The sequence below is a fragment of the Urocitellus parryii genome, chromosome 11, assembly GCF_045843805.1.
Source record: "Urocitellus parryii isolate mUroPar1 chromosome 11, mUroPar1.hap1, whole genome shotgun sequence".
Classification (NCBI taxonomy): domain Eukaryota; kingdom Metazoa; phylum Chordata; class Mammalia; order Rodentia; family Sciuridae; genus Urocitellus; species Urocitellus parryii.
In genome coordinates, this window is record NC_135541.1 from 12,722,763 (window position 1) to 12,746,195 (window position 23,433).

General features: G+C 34.6%; 1 protein-coding gene across 7 annotated transcripts in view; it reads right to left on the reverse strand.

Moving 5' to 3' along the window:
* Eif4g3 (eukaryotic translation initiation factor 4 gamma 3) overlaps window positions 1-23,433 on the reverse strand; it is a 196,829-nt gene that overhangs the window by 46,826 nt on the left and 126,570 nt on the right. For 4 of the 7 annotated variants that reach the window (XM_077791290.1, XM_077791289.1, XM_077791288.1 and 1 more), the window contains exons 4-7: window positions 15,946-16,041; window positions 14,379-14,492; window positions 10,891-10,923; window positions 350-529 (exon numbers count right to left, since the gene is read on the reverse strand). In XM_077791290.1, coding sequence (XP_077647416.1) covers window positions 350-529; window positions 10,891-10,923; window positions 14,379-14,492; window positions 15,946-16,041 — 423 coding nt within the window. The remainder of the gene's footprint in view (window positions 1-349; window positions 530-10,890; window positions 10,924-14,378; window positions 14,493-15,945; window positions 16,042-23,433) is intronic. The other 3 variants (XM_077791292.1, XM_077791293.1, XM_077791291.1) reach the window with 2 other exon arrangements.

Here is a 23,433-nt window from a genome sequence, read left to right on the forward strand (position 1 = left end):
CTTTTAGTTCCAATAAATGACATCACAAGAACAAAATAACTACTAAGTCTATAGAACAGTCTGGTTGTGGGAAACAGAAAAGGTAAGAGCTACATGTCTCCATCATCTTAGGAATTTTTGAGTAAATACACACATATACACACAAATTTTTTTGGTAAGAAGATATTCAATTATCTTATTGTAATTTTATGGGAAGTGACCAAATGGCTAGATCTTCATAGCCAATGAGAAAATTTACACATTACCAAAAAATCAATGGTATCAACCACCCTCCCTGCTAGCCTCTGATGAGAATCTGGGTTAATTCCCACTTTATCGATGGCCTAGCTGGGCCTGAGTGATACTTTACCTGTGGTATGCAGTACTGAGGCCCCTGGGGTACTGGGTACGGCATAGGCAGATGGTTAACCATCATGATGTGCTGATTGGTCTGGTACACTGCAGTGGGTGTCTGTGCACCAGGACGAATGGAAGGACTGCTGTTTGGGATGGTGGCTCGAGGAGGCTGAATTTGAGGCCTCTGGAAAAACTGGGAGGGGGAGAAAGAATTTTTTTTTAATTAAGGGGAATATGTATGTTTTACTATCTTGAGTTTTCTCCTTTTTCCACTAATAATAATCTGATGGACTCCAATTCGAAATATAATATACATGAAAAGAGAATAGACTGCCTAATGAATGGGTTCACAAAATATACTTCATATATTAAGTAAAGTTCTGATCAGTGTCTTCACATTTGAAAACAATGGGGTAATCTCAACTTTAAAGCCTCAGCTGTTTGAAAATGAATGTCCTGGACCATATTATTAATTTTTAAATGCAATATAAAAACATAATGTAATTTTAAAATAAATATATTCAAAGAGTATCTGATGTTTCTCTAAAACTTTTCTGATGTATAACTGTTGCTCTTTCATAATAGGTGGCTCATAATCAACTCGTTAAAAATTAAAAGTAGTTCCCCTCAAAATTACCACCCAAGTTTTATAAAATGTTTTAAGAAGTCTCTCTGAATAATAAAATTTTTCTCAAGTGTTCTCCCTCTTGTATTTGGAATCAAATTGAGGCCCTCATACAAGGTAGGCAAATGCTCTAACTCAGAGCTGCATTCCCAGCCCTGAATGTAAAAATTTCATCCCAGTTCATTCAAGGAAAATTAAAATGATCTATATGTTGTCACGTGCCGAACTAAGCGTTCTTTTTGAAAAAGGTGACAAAATGCCATCCTAACCTGAACTCAATTTTGCTTTCTAGAACAGTTTGCAATCAAAGTAGAAAATCTAGACAGGCCTGGAATGGTCTAGAATGAGCAGAACTCCAATCTCTCAAACAGCAACCACTACCTATAATTATTTATGGTTCTCACTGCAAGCCTAAAAGCCGTGAAACTGTAGACCAATAACATATTTCCAACATGAATGCATTTATTTATCAGCAAACAACCAATCTCATTATAATAATAATAATAATAATAATAATAATAATAATAGGACAGAGAAATAAAGAGGCCATGCAGAACCAGTAGTTTGTTACCTGAATGGGTCTGAATCCTCCCTTCAATTATGAAGCAAGAAAGCAGCAGGAAACAGAAAGAAAGCCAATGGAAAAGCTTACAGATCAGTAGGAAGGGGTAGACACAGCATGCAGCTCAAAAAAATCTTTCTATTTAGTAATCATAGGAGAAGAAAGAAGTCTAGAAAAATCGAAATGACAATTTTCCACTTGAGAATTCAAACACATGTGGAATCAAAGCTTCAATCACATTTAATTGAAAATAAGTAAATCCAGTAACAACAACAATAACAAATTAAAGTTTTATCATCCTAAAAAAACGATTGTTGCTTGGTAGCACAAGAACAGTTGGAACTACTGATTCCTATTTAGGCTCATAGATGGCCATTATATGATTTGGCCATTATTATTATATTTAGCTTTACTATGATTTACTCTTCATCTTAAATAGAGATAAGATTTAACAATAAAAGTGTCATTTGTTATTTAGGAGTCTGTAAATGTCCTAAGAAATAACTAAAAATTTCAATTTACGTCAGACTCTGCATGATAGAAACTTGCTCTTTTCAACTAATCAATCAGACATCTAATAGGCCAGATCTAAAATGGAGAGCTATAAAAATAATTTTTAAATGCTGTCTGGAGCCAAGATCCCCTGAATTGTTTCATAATTCCAGACATGAGTGTTATAACTGGTTCAAATAAAGCCAAACTTTGGCATCTGGGCCCACTCAGGACTTACTCTGTCGTATTCTTAAGCATTGAGATACTCCAAAAGTATAAGCAACTGGTCATCTTGTGCTGAGGTGGGAAAATTGTAATCTAGTGCCCAAGGCTCATCCCCATTCAACCTTCATACCTCCAGGCAAATAAAGCCCCTAAGAGGTTAAGTCAGAAAAGCAAGAGAAAGATAAACAGGAGAATGAAGTGAATGGGGGAACCCAATGGGGAAGGCCACAAAGCAGCTGATAGAGATGCAAAGAAAGCACAAGAGGCAGAGTTGATATCCCAGGAACCTGGGACAGGCCCAAACTATAGAACCAACTCCTAGTTATCTCCACTGACACACTGCAGTGACAGGCACAACAATTTTTGTTGTCTTCAAATAGGAACACTGAAGGAGTAAACTTCCCATTGCTGGACTGAAGTTTCAAAAACTACATAGCAGATGCAATCTATTATATATAAATGTATGTGAGTTGTTAACACTTTTCCCAGATGAACTTAAGCATTTTGATAATACAGCTAATATATCAGGACCACAAAAATGTTACAGGCTTCAAGGAGAGGAAAGTCATCCATCTGCTCAAATTATTGACTATTACTAGACATCAAGGACAGTGGATAAAAAGAGTCATACTGAGTTCCTTTTCCATCAACTCTTAGGGGACCGCCAAAACAAGAAAACAATCAAAAAGGTGATAGATAGTCTACTTTGGTTATATTACCACCAAATTTTGTTAAGGCACTCACATAATTGCCTAAAAAGACATGGCACTTTGGGGTGGCAAAGGAGAAGGGAAGAAACTTACACATTCACTTACATAGAGTAAGAAAAATAGATAAGGGCAAAATTTTCCCATAATTTTAACATTAAAGGAAGACTTTTCTTAAAAACTACTATTTTCATATTACTCTAATGGAATTCGTAACTAGAATAACCTAGGTTACATCTTATTCAGGGGGAGTTTAGAGTAGTATTTCCTTCAGTGACTGAAACAAAAAGTATTTCTAATGATACTCCTAATATTAACATACAGATAAGCCAACAAAACACAAAATTTGTAGTTATACTGACATACAATAATGTTCATACACTAAGATTTCAGCTTTGAAGCTAGGTAGAAATGTATATAGGCTCTTAAAATAACAACAGTGACACTTTATATGGTACTTACTACCTACCAGGCAACATCCCAAGCAACATCCTCAGGACAAATCTCAAAGGCAAGCACTACTATTAACACCCCATTAGATATGTGGAAATTGAGGGATATGGAGATTAAATTACTTGCTGAAGGTCAATTCCCATCTACAATTTAAACAGTCATGTTCCAGGTATGTACTTTAGGTTGCCCATGCTAGGGAAGTGCTCCCTCACTGAGCTATACCTCTAGCCTCTAGGTGTGTACTTTTAACTATTATACAAGCTACCTTCTCATGACCTTGAACAACAACATACTTCAAACAAGTGTGGTCATCAGTATCCGAATTGCATTTCACTATGAAATAGAGCTGTGAGATTTTAATATGTATAGGTCTAGAAAAGCTGTACCAGCTAGAAATTCAAAGAAATTTTTTAAAAAAGTGGATTCTTATTTCTGTGCCTCTAACTATCCAATGACAAATGAAGAATTAGATTTAGTAGTAGGACAAAAAAAAAAAAATCAGATTCTCAGATGGATGGGCATTGACAATAAACCCAGGTTATTAAAAGGAATATATATTAGAAGGGATTTTCCCCAACTGCTTACAATCCTTCTGAATTCCTTTTCTTCTTGGAGGAGTAAAGAATCATTTTAAGAGTCAAACACTCCTGGTTGGAAGGACAGCATATGACATTTAGTATTATCATCTACCTAAAGCTACAAAGTCTTTTCACAACATGCCATTGGCAACCCAAGTCACAGCTCTATTTCATAGTGAAATGCTTTCTTTCTACTGGCTCCAAACTTTTCCGTCTGTATCATCTGCCCACCCACTCCATGTGCATCCCTAAAACCACAGTGAAGTCAGATGTTTCTCCATAAGTGACACATCTCCACATTACCCCAAGACTGTCACCACTGTAGACATTCACTCCACTATTTTTTTCCCAAGCCAATCACCTCCTTCTCACCACCTGTCAACATGGACTCTGAACTTCCTGGCCAGCTTGCTCTGTCCTCTTAATTTGGTCCCATTAATCAAAAGTCTCACAAAATAGATAACCAGACATAATATTCAGGTGAGGTCTGCCTCACTCAAAATATATCTGCTAGACTGGAGACAAAGCTCAGTTGTGGAGCACTTTTCTAGCATAAGAGACCTTTGATTCAGTCCCTAAAACCAAAAATAGACAAGAGGAATGGAGAGGAGGGAATGGAAGGGGGATAAGAGGGGGAAGAGAAACTATTTGTTGCTGAGTGGGCAACATTTTCTCAAAGTACTACCACATGTGATTCATTAATGAAACCAAGAATCACAGAAACGCTTTTGTCAATTACATTTTGCCACTGACTAGTACTGAATTAGAATAATTTAAACCCTTAAATCTTCTTTATAAATAATTTGTCAATAAGCTATGCTCTTCACTTCTGTGCTCTTTGTTTGGTTTTGAAGCTCATATAGGGATTCTTGCTATTTGTTCCTTTGAAGCATTTATCTGGCAAATTTAACCAATCAGTTCAGATTGTACAGATTTTTTTAGATAACATCTTGATCATGCAATACCAAACTACATGACCATTAGAACAGAGAAGAGAGAACCATGCACAAGAAAAGAATCATCTGTTCAAGTACTTAAGTTCCTTGTCTTTTAATGGTTTACCATATTGCCAGAGTAGAATGGCAGAGCAGAATAACAATACTCATTTGATATATAATTGGGGGCAGATCCAAAGAGCTAGGATACACTTAAAAAAGAGGCTGAAGGTGGAATATTCATGATTGTGTATTTTTCCAGAAACATTCCAAAAGCCAGCGAGAAAAATGTTTCCTCTTGTACAATTCTTCTAGAGATGCAATAATTTACCACTCTAGCCAAAGCTTCCTGGCCAATAATAATAGTATAAATGCTTTTTAGAAGTTGCTAATAATTATGATGCATTATTTTGCATGACATTGCTCACTGAAAGCATCAAAAACAAACACATCTCTAACAAATTATATAATCAGAAATTCTTTGAAAATCTCTACTCATTTTTAGCATCCAGAAAAATCCCATTCAATCACAACAGTTCTTCCTACACGAGGAGGGGAAATCTGAGTACTTATTATTTTGGAAAGCAATAAACATACCAAAACTATGTTTCCTGACATCCCTATCTTTATTCAGTAATATAAGTCAGGGTACTGGAAGGATAAGCAGTAAGATCTTCAATTAAGACTTTTTTTTTCGGTGAATATATTTTCAAAGTCTAAAATGCTGTTGAAGGACAGGCTAAGATTCTCTGACAAGTTACAAAAGGACAAGCAGTAAAAAGTCCACATAGTGGGACATCACTCAGGTATCAACCGGATTCATAATCTACTAAGAAAGTTCAGTCTAAATTTTTTTTTTTTTGTATTTCCCTGTCTACATGTGGTCGATATTATATAATTTAGGTTTCACCAAGAATCAGAAGATGAAAGGCCAAGAGTGGAGCTCTCCAGTATGGTAGTCACTAGCCATATTTCATGAAATAAAATTTAAAATTCAGGTTTTTATCTGCATTACCCACACTTCCAGTGCTCAATAATCACATATGGCCAGTAGCTACAGTACGGAACAGTGCAGATTCAGAACATTTCCATCATCAAAGAAAACTGTACTATCCAATGCTGCCCTGGAATATTAGGTCAGGTAAGGAAAAACTAAGAATTCTATCAAGAACAAGGGGTATTCAGTCAGATCCCTAAGAAAACAGTTGGGAAGTGAGCATCCTAGTGGAAGACTTCATTCATAGATCAAATATGTTTGGGAAAAGAAAAAGGCAAGCCAACTGGCTGCTAAAGGAGCAGACCTGGCTGTTATATGGCAGGCCAGGCACTTTAATTCCCAAACACCAACAAAAAATAGGGGTTATATTACATAATTTCTATCACTTATGAGCATATTGTACCCATTTTGTAATTACAAAAGCCGAAGCATGAGGATCAACTCCTGATAGGCATTTTCTCCATTCTTCATGCTCCCCACTCTATAATTCCATGTGAACAAGACCCCAGATCCAAATGCCTATCACTATCCTTCATAAAGCTCTGAGTTTTGGACACAAGATTGTTTAGATGCTTGATCTGTTATCCTATTCACATTCACATGCCAGGTCTGACCCTAGAGGCAAACCAGAAGCCTTCACTTGTGGTTTATTTCACTTTCAAAACTCAGTGAAACTACCTAAAGCAATACAAATATGTCTCAACCTACACATACAACAGCACCATTGGTCAGTAGAGAAATCTTTAGGGATTATATTGAAAAAATAACATAAGTGAATTATTCTTGGGGAGTTGTTTCTGTTTTGTTTCTTCCCCCAAAACGAAACAAACTACAATAGGAAGAAAATGCAGTTTCAATGCTTGTCACCATGTACTATATTACTTGGTGGCACATACTGTCAAGGTTTTTGAAGTTTGTTGTTTGTTTATGCATAGTATTTAGCATTTACAAACACTGCAAGATGTAAAATTATTTGATTCCATGAATATTTCTAAATACTAATTCCCTGGTTTTTCTCATAATGAAAAGAAGACTAAGTCATGGTATGCAACCAACCACCTGATCTCTACTGTGAAACCCGAAAGTAAAATAAGGATAGGTACATACATAACTTTAAACCACAATTACACAGATTTCAAAGACCAAACACTTGAAATAAACAAGTCAGAATCTAAAAAATCATATCAATGGCTTGTTTGGGGGTTTTTGTTTTTGGTGCTGGGGATTGAACCCAGGGCCTTGTGAATGCAAGGCAAGCACTTCACCAACTGAGCTATATCGCCAGGCCCCAACGGCTTGTTTTAATTCTGAATGTATTTTCTGTTCTTTCAGTCTCTAATTACCTTGTGATTTTCAGTGTAAAAAAAAAAAAAAAAAAAGGAAACATACTTTTAAAAGCTAAGAGTGTTTTACAAATAAAATGACTCAACAATTTTTATTTTACCTTTGAAGAAAACTACAATTCCAAAAGCTCTTCAGGTAATAAAATACAAAAAAGCCAAAAACAAAAACACCACAACAAAAAAGAAAGAAAATATTTAATAATTTAAAGTATCCCTGCCACAAACTGATGGTACCAGGAAGAAGTAACCAACATAATTCTAAATGCAGCATGGTATTCCTAGTTTGCAGGGAAGCCAACAGAACTACAGGCCGGGCAGGCATCGTGGTACACACCTGTAATCCCAGGAACTCAGGAGGCTGAGGCAGGAGGATCACAAGTTCAAGGCTAGCCTCAGCAATTTGGCAAGGACCTAAGAAACTCAGTGTAACCCTGTCTCAAAATAAAAAATAAAAAGGGGCTAGGTATGTGGCTCAGTGGTTGAGCACAGCTAAAGATCAACCTGAGTCATATTACTCATGAAAAATCTTGCCCCACATAGATTTCTCAAAGTCTTCCTGGATTGTTGGAATGAAGGAAGGATAAACTGATATCAGATGCCTTTAATAACTCAGGAAAAAAAGTGAAGAAAACAAATTTCTCAGTCAACTATTTATAAATGCTTATAACATCCTGATTTAAAGACCACTGCTACTGAATACAAGCAGAGAAACAGAACTTAAAAACTAATAAGAACTTAAAACTAATAATCTATAAGAACCTGGCTACTCTTATAAGAAGGTGGGCATGGGTTATTTTGTAATATGGTACTAGTTTCAAAACCTACCCAGCATTCCATCAGTCTATTGCAAGACAATCTACAAAAAGAAATGAAGCCAAGGGTAATGTTAATTCCGTTTACTAATGCTCTGCCTTAAGAGAAAGAGAGGTATACAAAGTGAACATGTAAAAAAACAGAAACTAAACTGTGCCTTATATCAAGGAGCTTAGAGGGCCGGGGCTGAGACTCAGTGGTAGCGCACTTGCCTGGTGTGTGTGAGGCACTGGGTTTGATTCTCAGCACCACGGATAAATAAATAAATAAATAAAGAGCTATCAATAACTTAAAAAAAAAAAAAAGGCAGCTCAGAAAACTTTTCTAATTCCTTTTCACCACTTAATTCGCAAATTACATGTTTCTTTGACTCTGGTTCTTGAATGCAGATTTCCCAGGTTTCTCTTTTAGGAGAATCTGGCTTGACAGGGAATGAAATTTCAACCTTGCATATGTGGCCTGGACTAAATTGCATAAAAAAATTATAATATCTTTGGTGGGGGTTGTGGCTCAGTGGCAGAGAGCTCACCTAGCAAGTTTGAGGCCCTGGGATTTATCCTCAGCACCACATAAAAATAAATAAGTAAAATAAAGGTACTGTGTCCAACCACAAATAAAAAACGAAAGTTATAATATCACCTTTTTACCTAAGGGCCTATCTTTTTCAGTACTAGTAGTAACCCTTATGTCCTGGATTCTCACTCTGCTAATCATTTTACTTGCATTATGTCACTGATTCTTTTTTTATTATTATTATTTTTTTAAGTTGTTGACAGACCTTTATTTTGTTTATTTATATGTGGTGCTGAGAATCGAACCCAGTGCCTCACATATGCCAGGAAAAGTGTGCTACTGCTGAGTCACAGCCCAAGCCTTCACTGATTCTTTATATTAATCTTGAGATGGTATTACTATCTCCATTTTACTGATAAGAAAACTGAAGCTGTGTATTACCTGAGGGGAAACACTCAGATAATAATAAGGAATCATTAGGAAGCTGAGGCATTAGCATTAGGATCTCAAGCTTCAGGCCAGCCTCAGGAAATTGGCAAGACCCTATCCTCAAAATAAAAAGGGGTAGGGATGTAGCTCAGTGGTAAAGTACCTCTAAGATTAATTCCCAGTGCTGAGAAGATTAAAAACAGTCAAACCTAGGTCTGTCTACCTGATAGCAAGTCCAAATCCGCACCCCCTTGTTTTGCGGCAGGTGGAGGTGAGAGAGATGTGCAGGTACTGGGAATTGAACCCAGGTACCCATGACCACTGAGTCATATCCCCAACACTTTCTTTAAATTGTGAGACAGGGTCTTGCTATGTAGCTTAGGGGATCACTAGATTGCGAAGGCTGGCTTTGAATTTAAGACCCTCCTGTCTCAGCTTCTTGAGTTGCTGGGATTACAAGTGAGCCATGCCTGGGTCAAAGTCCAAACTCTTAAAGCACTTTATAATACTATTTTTTTTAAGTTATAAATGGACACAATACCTTTATTTTATTTATTTTTACGTGGTACTAAGGACTGAATCCAGTGTCTCACACATGCTAGGCGAGTGCTCTACCACTGAGTCACAATCCCAGCCCCTACAATACTATCTTTTAGGGCTAAAAACTACCCGAGATTTATTTCTTTTTGAAATCCAAACAGACATCCGATTCATTTAAAATTAAGTTTCCTACAAAGTACTTTTAACACTTCAAGATGTGAAAGGTCATTATGTTATCCAAATTGGAAGCACGACATTTTAAGAAACTGATTCTTGTACTGAAGGCCTTCAATTAAACAGTATCCATTTAGTCAGTAATAAAAGTTCTAAATATGACACCACTGGGAAATACTGGTAATATTTCCCTTATTTTTTTTTTGACAGTACTATGTTGCATAAAAATAATTACTTAAACCAGCTATCACTTACTGACTGCTTACTTTGTATGGATACCTTACGTGTATATAATCTCTAAAAGAAGGTGTTATCCCTGTTTTATCCATATTTTACATATGAGGAAACAGGCTCAGAAAGACTTGCTTAAAACAACTGGTTACACAATAGAGCTGGTAATACGAACCTTGATCTATCAGAGTCTAACCTAAACTTCTCCCAGGACACCGGGAGAAGATGTTTCAGAACACTCCCAAGTAGGAAGAAGGTGTGCATGAAAGTCTTTGTTCTCCCAAAATGCTAAGTTTTGATAAATAACACAGTACTGGCATGCACATTTTTAAAATTTTGATTCCTATAATAAATTCATTTTAATAAACCAGTAGGCAAAAATATTAAAAATAAATGAGGCATCTATTTTCTATGTATGCTAAGAATAAAGATAATTTACACAGCAATTCAATGTATGTTGTTGTTAATGTCATTAGGTCTAAGTTAGTAATTGATATTAATAGTGGTTTTAGAAATACTAAAGCTATTTTATACACATCAAAACAAATTACATCAGAATGTTAACAGAAAACCCTTAGAATGTTGCCTGCTCCATTCAGTTAAATTTCAACAATATAGAGATCAACAAAGTTTGTGAAGTCTTAATATATCTAAATTTTTCAAAGTTGTCTAATTTCAAATCAATCTTTTTTAGAAAGAAAAAAAAAGATCAGAGTATTAAAAAAAATTTGCTGTGAACAGAAGCAAAGGGGTACATTAATAACAAAATGCAAAGGAATTAGTAAAGGACAATAAGGACTGAACTACATCCGATAGAAACTACTCTGGAAAGAGTAATTTCGGTGATTCCCTGGGTGGCAGCATTCTAAGAGTCAGCAGCTACTGAAGCTCCCGCCTATTAGTTAAGGGTGATAGTGAAGGGGCAAGGGTACAGTACCTGATGATGGGCAGGTCGAGGCCCCGCTGCAAACTGAGAAAAGGAGGGAAAACAAACACAAAAGGAAAGGCACAAAGAGTCAGAAACACAACAACAAAAACCAAAATGTCACACAATATGCCAAAAGAAAAAACCCACAAGAAAAAAAAAAAAACAAAAACATAGAACAGTCAAAGCTTTGCTGCAGGACAGTGACAGACAGGTACTAAGATTCAACAGGTTAACAACACTACCAAGATAGTTTGTCATTTATCAGCTAGAAGAAAAACAGCTAAGCTGTTAGATACCTAGAGTACTCTCTAATAGGAATACTTCAAATAAACAAATAAATAAATAAAGCCTAAATCAGGCAGATGAAAGTTTTAGACACTGAGTGATTATATTAAGACAAACATGAAAATCAAGTATGCTATATGTAACTGATACAGCCAGATGACATGAGAAATGAGTTTACATTACAAGAAATAGCCAAGAGATCATAATAATGTCTGGCAGGAAATAAATGTAACAGGACTAATAGCAAATTTTCTTAAAGTAAATGAGGGATCTTATACATGAATTTGAAGTTTCTGTATTTTCCTCTTATTTCTTGAGGTTAAAGGATAAAGGTTTATGAAAAATACATTTTTTAAATGTACTTAACTGTTAAATTTAATACCAGGCATGTCAAAGCAAATAGCTGGTAAAGAACATCAGTGTCTTACATGATTAATCAAAATGGTACTATTTATAGGCTTGAGAAGGAAAAAAGAAAAAAAAAGAATTTAAAAAGTCAAATCTCATTCTTATTTGTTGAGAACAGCAAACACTATACTTATGTACCTACTGCTATTTGTTATGAGAATAAAAGGAAAAGGAAACCTAATTCCTCAGCTAAATCATACAGTGCTTCAAAGTCAATAACATATATTCCAAAGCTTCCTTCGACTCAGAATGGAAGAAAAACTCCTCATTCATGAAAATTTCTATTGCCAAACCTCTAAAATCAAACAATTCAACAGAGCAAACTTTGGCTTCCATTATTTCAATTAAAAAGGACCGAAAAAAAATACAGGGGCATATACAGCTATATATTATATAGTACTAATACATTAGGTAGGATGATGTTAATTAATCACCCCCCTTTAATAATGAAAATATTTAGAAAGTAAATGTTTTCAGTGTAAACCACACAGGGTTTTTATTTAATACCTTTAAAGTATTAATACCTTCATACTTCCTATGAAGAACATTCCATGAATTTATTATCACAGATGAATTAGACTGAAGATTAAGAAACAATCCTTCATGCTCAGAATTTAAATCATGTGCAACAGAATCTTGCAAGAGTTTCAGAATTGTTTTCCCAACTAACACTGTGTCACACACACAAAAATGTAAACAAATTGCATTGGACCACATGGCCAAAATGTCAGATAACCCGGAAGACAATTCTGTCAAGAATTAACCTTAAAAACAAAAATATCAACTATTGTTTTAAGTAATGAAAGACTCCCTAATGATTTATAGTGTAGGGGTGTGTTAGGTGGGCCATAATAATTGGCTAAACACTATAATCAGTTTTTCAGAATAGTGGTCACAGCAGCAGTTATGGTTATTGGGGAAAATATTCTCTTCAAAGAAATTGATGTCTTTTAATTTTCCAATTACGAGAACAAAATAGATCATATCTCTGTTATGGACATTAAGTTTCAAGAATAAGCAATACCACCCATGTGATATGAAAGTAGGGGGTGGGAGTAAGATGTTTCTTCACAGAAGAATTTTCAAGAAAATGGGAGAGAAGGGCCATGTAAAAGAGTAACCTGAGTACAGCAGTACCTGTCTTATCACTGTTCCACAGAAAGGCCCCGTTTCCAAAGCTCTAATATAATAGTTGAAACTTTACATATTTGGAATGCTCCATTCAGTAGAGAACTTTCCATGAACAAAGAGGACTACCTTATAAAATTATACATATATTAAAAAAAAAAAGAAAGAAAGAAAAGAAAACCACAACTTAAGGTAGTGGGAAAGTACCCTGAGATAGTACCCTAGTCTATTTTGCACTAGTCACCATTGGCTATTGAATTTTTCATTTGGAATGACAATAGTCTTAATGCTGAGGGTAACTGTAAGCAACAGAACAAACTGTAGTCGCTGCTGGCTCTAATTAAAAAGAGAAAATTTCTTTTTTTCTTTTTTCTTTTTTTAAGAGGGGTCTTTAAGATGGTGAGGATTGTAGATATAAAGGAAAGCAGCTTTATGTGAACTTGGAATCGATGTTAATGCCACCCACCCATCCACTCACGCACTCACCCTTCTATGCATACTTGGTTTACCCAATGTGACATTGATATAACTTTAGTGTTTGGCACCACAAAATATAAAAATAACCAATGGTTACAGGTTATTACAAAAGCCAAACTGTTCTCTCTTTTCCCAATTTCAAGATATCAATAGCTTCACTATTTTTAACAGACTATTAAAAAAAAAACTGCTTTAAGAGTTCCAAAACAATAAGAAAATGAAATAGATAGGTAGCTTATTAGTATTTTTTTAATAAGACGTCCCACATTATGAACTTAACTAAGATACTAAGTTTCAAATAGAAATAAAGGCACAAAGATAATCTGACAGAAAAGTGAGGGCATTTGAAGCCACCTGATTGCAAAGTCAGCTGCCCACTGAAGAACAGAAAAGCCTAAACTGTGTAATTGCCAATGGCCTATTAATGCAGAAATAGAATGGAGTAAGCCTCAGCTGCTCTACAAAGCCATGGGAAGTGCCCTTCCTTAGTGCAACACCTTACCTCTCCTCTCCTTCCCAGTTAGGACAGCTGTGGGATGAATGAGACTAGACTATGGCAACTTGGGATGTAAACAGAAAATGCAGTACTGCCAAATTTCATACCCCAACTTCACCCTCCCAGCACCAACATAAACAAAATAAAGAATATCAAACCCAAAACAATAAGCAAGAATAGTCCAGGTTTTGCTAGTCTTGCACTTGTTTTGGGGCATGTAATGGAATGTTATATGTGTGGTTTTTAGTAATGGGGGTGGTAATGGTCACTAGCAGAGCAGATGGCAAAAAACTGCATAAAGGATAGTCTCTGAAGAGTTTATGACCACAGAAAAATGGCTGACAACTATAGGTAATTTCCCCCTTGATATTCAATTATCAAATGGAAAGGGGGGATTAAAGAAGCCTTGAAATTTATCTTTTAAATTCAAATTTATCTGAAAAGAATATCCCACTTCAAGTTCAAAATAAAGAAAAACCTAAACCCCAAATTATTCCTAACTAATTCCCAATAGAGAAGACCCACCCAATTTGTTATTCTTTTCCCAGCTATGCCTGGCAAAAACTGCCATGCTAAGTTAGACTTTCAGAGAGGAAGCAATCAATGCGTTTGTGTTCATCAGCCAATAAGTGGATGTGGTCAAAAATTATGAGTGCCAGAGGCACCACTGCCTGCAAGAAGTACAGTTTGTTATATTGCTTACAATGCAGTATTTTATCCAGCCTCTTCCAGCCAAGGACCTGTAAACGGGAGTCTGTTCCAAAACCTTCCTCCTCTTCCAGTTGTCTGTGCAATGTATTGGCACTGTTCTGCTGGGCTGTCAAAAAAACTGGTTTAGAGATGCAGCTCTTCAGTCAGGTTTTGCGCCAATTCTAACCATGTAAATTTAATTCTTTTATTTTCCAATAATTAGAAAAAGGGGGAAGGGTAAGAGGTCCATAGAACTCTTTGCAATCAGAGCTTACCATAATGTTCCATGCTTAATGATTAAAACCAGGGCCTATCTAAATTGATTTGATGAGACCTCAGGCCCGCTCCAAGTAGTCAAGTGTCCACATCCCCAAACCACTCTCAGAACAAAACTTGCACCAGACATTGTGTTGACCATTTCAGCAAAAAAAAAAAAAAAAAGAAAGAAAAAAGAAAGAAAGAAAAAAAGAAAAGAAAGAAAAAGAGACAGAAAGAGAAAGAGAGAGAGACACACAAGCAAACAGGCAACTAGGACAAAAGTCCCTCCTCCTTGGAATGGTTCTTCCACCCAGTGGGGAAAACCAGGATCTAAGACCAGGTATTGGAAAAGAGGGCCACAGGGAAAAGACAGGAAGAGGGTAAGAAAGAGATTACATTTTGGTGCAGTCTATGCTGTCCTAATTCTTTGACCAAGTCTTTGGTACATTTCAACAATTTGGATTCATGCATAAAACCAAATGAATAGGAGCTAATGCAATGAAGTATTCCTGTATTCCAGGCAAAAAAGCAGTGGTGGGGAACAAAAAGAAGATTTTCTGTATTCAGAAGAATACACAGAGCTGAGGTACAAAGAGGGATGTGAGATACAATGAAAGCTGTTACAGAAACACCTTCTAGCCAAAGCTCATCATGCAGGGCAGGAAACGATGTTCTAAGGGATGGACAGCTGAAGCCACTGTATACTTTCGTGAGACAGAAGGATGAACCTTGAGTAAATTCTCAATATTTGCAGTACTTGTTGCAATCCAGGTGAAGTATAAACAAAGAGGATGATAGCATTTGCATTTGTATGACAATTTATTTACCATTTGAAGAAATGAATACACCCCTGGTGTATGTCATGCACATGTCCACACTGTAAAATGATTAGAACTGATCCAGTGACAATGAGTCAGAAGTCTTATTTCCCGAACCACCAGAATTTAAGACTACTTAGCAAAATTCAGTTTACTTTAAAAAAAATCATTATGCTTTACTCTTCTGGATTTTGAACAGTACAGCACTCACATTAACAGCTGAAATGAAGTACACCTGAATGCAACCAGACTTTAAAGAATCATCACAGACAAGCAAAAATGATCTAAAAGCTCCACCTCTTTTTTTCATAATAAATTCAAATTATTCCTAAGATTAGGTCTGAAAATGCAATGCTAACCAATAACACTAATAATAATAATAATAAATCAACTATGAAACAAATGTCCAAAATCCAGTAAAAATACTTGCCAAATGAACCCAGGCTACTACACAGACAAACTAAGGTGGAAAATATTATTTGGAACAAGCTTTTGTTTACTTACCGGAGAACGGGTTTGAGGTTGTGAATTCATTGTCTGAGGGGCTTGAGGGTATACCAACGTGGTTGGACCTGCATTCTGTCCAGAGGGATAAGGGGTCTGTCAAAGAATGGCAAGAACAATATCATATTTTGAAAAAATATGGCATGGCATCTCAAATTCAAGATTGTAAAAAAAGTTAATGAAAATGGTTATTAATGTGGTTTACAATTCTATTTTTTAAATTTTAACTTATTACAATATGCAGCAACTAAGGATCAGCACAGCATTTTTTTTTTTTTACAAATTACTGTAAATCTCCATAATAAGGATTCAACAGCAACCCAAAGATGAGGCACAATTATTTGAAACTCTGAGTGGAAGGAAAACCCACTGTAAATGCATCAATTTCTGAAATGGAAAGTCCAAGTCACAAACAGAACCCAACTCAATTGTGGTTAACTCATTACCATTGTGATGTGCTTTCCAAATTGCCCAAAGGCAGCCCTTATGGAAGACGTCTCATAACCACAACAAGTAGCGCACACAGTTAACTGGTCTCTTGCCAAAGCCTACACCTTAATCCTTCTACATGATCCCATAAAAACCAAAGGGTAAGAACTTTATAAGAGCCTAAATTAAGTGATCATACCCATATTAACTTCCATAGGTTTTTTTGAAAATAAGACATAAAGGCTAAAAACTGTGAGAATGAATTTAAAAAAGAAAAGATTTACAACATGTTTAAAGTGAAATTCGAAGAAGCTCAGGAAACATAGAACCAATTCAATTCAGACTGTAATTACAGCTACTTAATGCTGTGATTGGTTTGGGCATGAATTGTTTTTTCCCTATGAATGTAAAACGGAACACCACCTAACCTCACAAAGCAGTTGCTAAGATTAAATGAGATTAATGAGATAAATCATTATGCAGTTATATTTACTTGCCACAATTACCAGTTCTATAAATGAGGAAATCAAAGACTAGAAAATTTAAGTGTCTTACACTATATAACTATATAAAGGACACATCTGGAAAGTAGCAACTTTGCTTCAATGAATAAATGAATTATCTATAACTTCTGGCCCCTGTTTACCATTTAACAGAAGTTCAACTAGGCTCACCAATTTTAAAGTAAATGTTTGAAAAGATTCATCATGTCTTTCAAATAATGAAAACAAAACTGAAAGTTTCATAACAGACACAGAGGATATCTGGCAACCTATAATAGGATATCTATTATTATAGTTCCCTCTAAAGATAACACTAAGATTCAATATGAGCTTGATTTAATTTCTTACCAAAGTTCTATTACAACTGTTCACAAACTGGAAAACATGGCAGTAAGTATCTCATTTCTATTAAATACTTGATAACTGGATCAAACATAAACCCCAAAAAAATTATTCAGGTTTGTTTTTCACCAAGATTGCTTTTACTACATATCATGGTCAAATGCTGAAAATCTTGACTATTCACCTTAGGAGAAAATGTGGTATATGGCCAGATTTAGATCAGAACAGTACTTCTTCAAATTCTACAAAAGCATCTGGATATAACTTTAAAATGTTAATTTTATTCTTCATTAAATTGAAGAAAATCATCAAATATCCAGAAACTAATTTCTTTGTGATGAATCTCCTTGATTTTAGGATATCTAGATACCTTCTTAAGATTCAATTGCTATGTGAAGTATAAGCTTTTAGTTGTCAAAATATTATAACACTAAAATATACAACTTGTGAAAACAGTAAAAATATTATTTCTTTCTATACTTCAAAAGTAAAGTGAGCTCTTACAGAGACCAAAGAAAAGTAACCCACTGTTTTTCATAGAACATGTTAAAAACATGCATAATGATATTTGACCTCATTAAAATTTGAGTAATATTATCAACACTGGAAACAAAAACTGCAACAGATAATCAAAGGAAAAAGAAGTACACGGATTAGCATTCAGATACAAACTTCTTTTTTTCTGTAATAACACGCACCCCTAACCACAGAGTGATGTCCTATCAAGATTGCTCCCAATGCGCCCGCCTTCTATAGACTATATCACTGCTCCCAAATGATTACTAATAAAGCAAAGAATTGCATTTTACTGTAGCTTGGGCATTCTATTCTAAAACAATGTAAAAAAAAAATCCTAAAACCCCAAATACATTTTATCTTATATTTACACTGCATATATGACAAGAACTAGCTTAGACACTGCATACAATTGTATCTAAATGCAAAGAATCATGTCTAATGGAGCCATACATACAAGCAACATTAACAATATGGGGTACTTAACACTAGCATTTAATAAACAAATTTTACCTACCGCTTACTCAGTTCTCTCTCTGACCACTTGTCGATTCTTTATGGCTGCCTTTAGAAATTTCTTAGGAATGTGTATGATTTTTATCTATTGTTGCTGCAAGCAGTGCACTTGGTAAAAGATGCCTCTGTCATCTTTTATCTATCCTTTGTATTTAATGGCATGATTAATCAAGTTCACTGGTAAACTTATTCTATAATACTTTCCTTAATTTATTAGTATGCCTTGTTGAAAAATAATGCAAAAGCTGAGCACAGTGATGCATGCCTATAATCCCAACAAAGCAGGTGGCAGAGGGAAGGAGGAGGACTACAAGTTTGAGGACAGCCTGGGCAACTTAGTAAGACCCTGTATCAAAATAAAAAACAGAAAGGGCCTGGGGTTAGGGCTCAGTGGTAGAGGGAATGGGTTCAATCTTCAGCACCACATAAATAAATAAGTAGTAGTGTCCCTCTACTACTTAAAAAAAAAAAAAAAAAAAAAAAACAGAAAGGGCTGGGATACAGCTCAGTGTCTACAGCACCAGTACGGGGAGGAAATACAACAGTAAAAACAGAACTAGCCAGTATATAAACTAATAAATTGTCAACAAAATACCAGTGAAGACAAGCAAATCACAACAGTCCTTATGAAACACTCTTTTTGTAGGGTAAGAACTTAATGACCTTTAAATTCATAACAACTATTTTAAGAACACTCCTTTGGGCAAATTAACCAAAAACAGAAATTTGAGGGTGAATTCCACTGCAAGACAAAATAAGCTAATAATTCCACATATTAATTAGTTCAAAATATAGATGTGTTAAAAAAATAAACATTTGACAATGTACTAAACCGTACAAAAAACATTGCAACAGAAAAGATAGCTTACTATGACTCAGGAACTTTTCAAAGCTGAAACATCATTTCCCTTAATATTAAGGATCTTTTATTTGTTTGTTTTATAGTGTTGGGGGTAGAACCCAGGGCCTCACACATACTAGAAAGGCACTCACCCCTGAGGTACACCCCCAGCCCCTTTTTTTATTTTAAGACAGATTCTCGATGAGGGTCTCACTCAATTGCCAAGGCTGGCCTTGAACTTGTGTTCTTCCTGCCTGACTTTAAAAGCTATTGGAATTATGGGTGTGTACCACTGTATCCAGCCTGCTTTAAGACAATTTTTTTAAAAAAATATTTTTTAGTTGTAGATGGACACTATGCATTTATTTATTTATTTTTATGTGGTGCTGAGGATTGAACCCAGGGCCTCACATGTGCTATGCAAGCACTCTACCACTGAGCCACATTCCCAGCCCTTAAGATTCTTTCTTTAAATAAACACTGTCATAAAGAATAAATTCTTTAAGTAAACACTGCCATAGTGGGCATATGTGTGAATATGCCCAGATGGGCTGCCAGGTTTTCAAAGAACCATTAGGTTAACAGTTACTCAATTTTTGATTCTATAATTCGTTTTCTAGGAACTCACTCTATGGAAACTTCATAATGTGCGCTCTAAAAAATGTAGAAACATTCTAATTGCCATATATAGGACAGGTGAAATTAGGCTATGCCTAACTAATGAGAGAATACAGCATAATCTTAAAAGAATGAGGTAAATGTACATATACTAGCATGAGAAGATGTGTTACATTATTACATTAAGTGACAAGAGAAAATTGTATAATCTTTAATCCTTATGTACAAAAGAACCCTTGTTTTCTTTTAAAGAAAATAGGTACATCAAGAAAGTCAACTCATAAATCATAATGAAATATCAATAATATTTACTGAAATCTAACACAAAGAAAACACCATACTGTGGGTTTTGAGCATAAGTGAGGACTGAGATATGAATGTTTTATTTTCTGAGAATTTTAATCATCAATAAAGAGATGAATATAGGTATAAGAAGCATTTATCCAGCAAGAGAAGGCAGTCCTTGCAGTCACTGAAAAAGAAATAATTTAATGGTGGGCTGGGTACAGTTACAGCTCATTGGGTGCTTTCCTAGCATACGTGAGGCACTAGGTTCAATCCTCAGCACCACATACAAATAAATAAAATAAAGGTATTGTATTCACCTACAAATAACAGTATTTTAAAAAATAATAATTTGGGGCTGGGGTTATGGCTCAGTGGTAGAGTGTTTGCCTAGTACAGTGGGTTCAATCCTCAGCACCTCATAAAAATGAAGTAAAGATATTGTGTTTGCTACAACTAAAAATAAATAAATAGATAAATAAATAAATAAATATGATAATAATAATAATAATTTGGGACTGGGGTTGTGGCTCTGTAGCAGAGCGCTTTCCCAGCACATGTGAGGCACTGGGTTCAATACTCATCAGCACCACATAAAACAAATAAAATAAAGGCATTGTGTCCATCTACAACTACAAAAAAATATTAATTTTCGATTCTATAATTTGTTTATAGAATTATAGAATCTATAAAAAGATTATACCATTAACTAATAATAATTTAATGGTATGGAATGAATCTGAGACAAAATGTTAAAACAAACCCACATATTACAGAGAATATATTACAGACATTTCAAATCAATCAACAGAACATAAGAAAATTAATAAAATATGTCAGGAAAACTAGATCACCATTTAGGGAAACATGACTCATTATTTTTAAAAATCCAGATTGATTATAAAGTTGGAATGTAAAATTTGAAAATGCACAGGGTACTACATTTAAATTTGTTTCTATCACCCTAGAGCCTGGAATAATTTTTAAATTAAAAAGAATAAAGAGTTATGACAAAATTAAATTAAATTAAAAATCCTTAACTTGCTTAAAAATTCTTTATAAGGGTAGGACTATATATAGCTCAGAGCACTTGCCTATGGTTCGATCCTCAATACCACATAAAAATAAATAAAGATATTGTGTCCATCTACAACTAAAATTTTTTTAAATTTTCTTTACAATTATGCATATGTATATAAATGCACACATATATGCTAATTCATTCTTATTAGTAATAAATATCGGACACATAAATGTTATCAGAGAAACAATCACACTATACTGAAGTCTAGACCAACTCTTTGACTATGCTGTTACATGTTTGCAGGTACCTTCAGTCTCTTCACAACTATCGTCTACCCAATCAACACAGAAAATAATTTCTAAAATGATTACAAATGTTCTATATGTACACTCTCTAAAATGGTAGCTATAAATCACAGTCACTTGAAATATGACCAATGCAACTGACAAAATGAATTTGATTTTATTTAATGAATTTTACTCAAATAAAAATTTTTATTTTGGTAGAAAACACAATTTATAATCAACCTTTTTAAAAAAATATTTATTTTTTATTTGCAGTTGGACATAATGCCTCTATTTTTAATTTATTTACTTTTATGTGGTGCTGAGGATCGAACCCAGGGCCTTGTGAGTGCTCTACCACTGAGCCACTCAAAATGGTATAATCAACCATTTTGAGGGTAGAGTAGTGTTAACTGTATACAGTTCACAAGAGACCAAGAACTTCTTCATGTTACAAAACAAACTGATTACATTTAATAACCATACAATTTAAATTTTATTTATATATACTTTAATCATTTCGAGTTTAAATAGTCACATATGGCCAGGTTTAGAATTCTGCTACTAATAAAAGTTTTACTCTTCTGATGCCTATAATTTATCACTACAAACTTCTGCAACTCTACATTTAGAGAAGTGCAGTAATATCTAACAAACAGGAGTATAACATGAAACACTGTAGAGAGAATCACATACCTTATGAAACTATAAGCATGAGTCTTGTTTTCCCCAACTAAATAAGACTAAATAAGCCACTCATTTTCAAAGTGTGCATCACAGCCCTGGGCATGTATGTCAACCTATCAGAGAATTTGAGGGTTAGAATACTTTATAATATTAATACTAAGATGTTATCTGCCTGTGATGACATTTGCACAAATGACAGGCAAATAAGGTGCTAGTACCTTAGTAAAAATCAAGGCAAAGGTAGTCTTTGTATTCTTCACCACCAACACTATCACCTTACATTCTTATTTTTTACAAGAGGAAGGGAAAAAACCGCAGTATTTAAGAATGTCACAACAGTAACTTACTAGTTTTTATTTTGATAATTATACATATGGACTTTGGGAGTATCCATACACTCTTTATCTACTTGCACTAACAGCAATTTTACATTAGTATATAATGACAGCCAGAAAAATCACATTGATACAATCCATTAACTTAGGTTTTTCTAGTCATCAATATCTGTGCATTTAGTCCTATGCAATTTTTAGCAAATGCATAGATTCTTGTAATCACTATTACAAATACAGAGAAGTTCCTTCACAGGATCCATGATACTACTCTGCCCTATTAAAGGTGACACCATACCCACAGACAATCAACTGATTTTCTGACTCTATAATTTGCTCATTTAAAAATGATATATCAGTAGAATCAAATGCCATGCAAACAACTGTTCGATATGCTGAGTGAAAAAATGAGAAGACACGAAACAATTCTACAGCACAGAGGTAAGAGGGTTTCACCAAGTAAAAGCACTTATACAAACATTTGAGTTACAAGGCAAACTAAATGCTTTTTCAAAACAACAAACTTTACCTTTACCTAACAAACTATTGTTTATGTAGACTTTGGTATGTGGCAGATATTTTCTTATAAATGAACAAAGCAACCTGCTATTTCAAGAAAAATTGAAAGTAATTACCAATGTTAAAATTCAAATTTTCAAGTGAAAATTAACTTTTGGAAATGTATGTCTGCCACCACGAGCTTGACCATACTTCCTTATAAAGACTTTTAAAATGATAATGTAATTATTTTTATATTGCATACTATAAAAATGGTTATTTTATATTGTATAACATAAAAGTTTTTAGTAGGGAAGATATGATTAATTTAGGGAAGTGATATTTCCAAATGACCAATATATAATGTCACAAAAATCATAGATAATAATCCATTCAAATGCTTCAACAGATACAATATACTGTGTATCAGGCAGAATATATCTGAGATTCCAAATAATTTTTGTTAAGGCAGATATTAAAAAGATCTACAATATTGTAAGCAATGCCACTCTTCCTATCATTTTATTTGATTTGGATAGATATTATTTCCATGAGAATGTTAACCTAATATGTTGTTTAATTTTTATTTTAAACAAAATAAGTGTGCAAAATT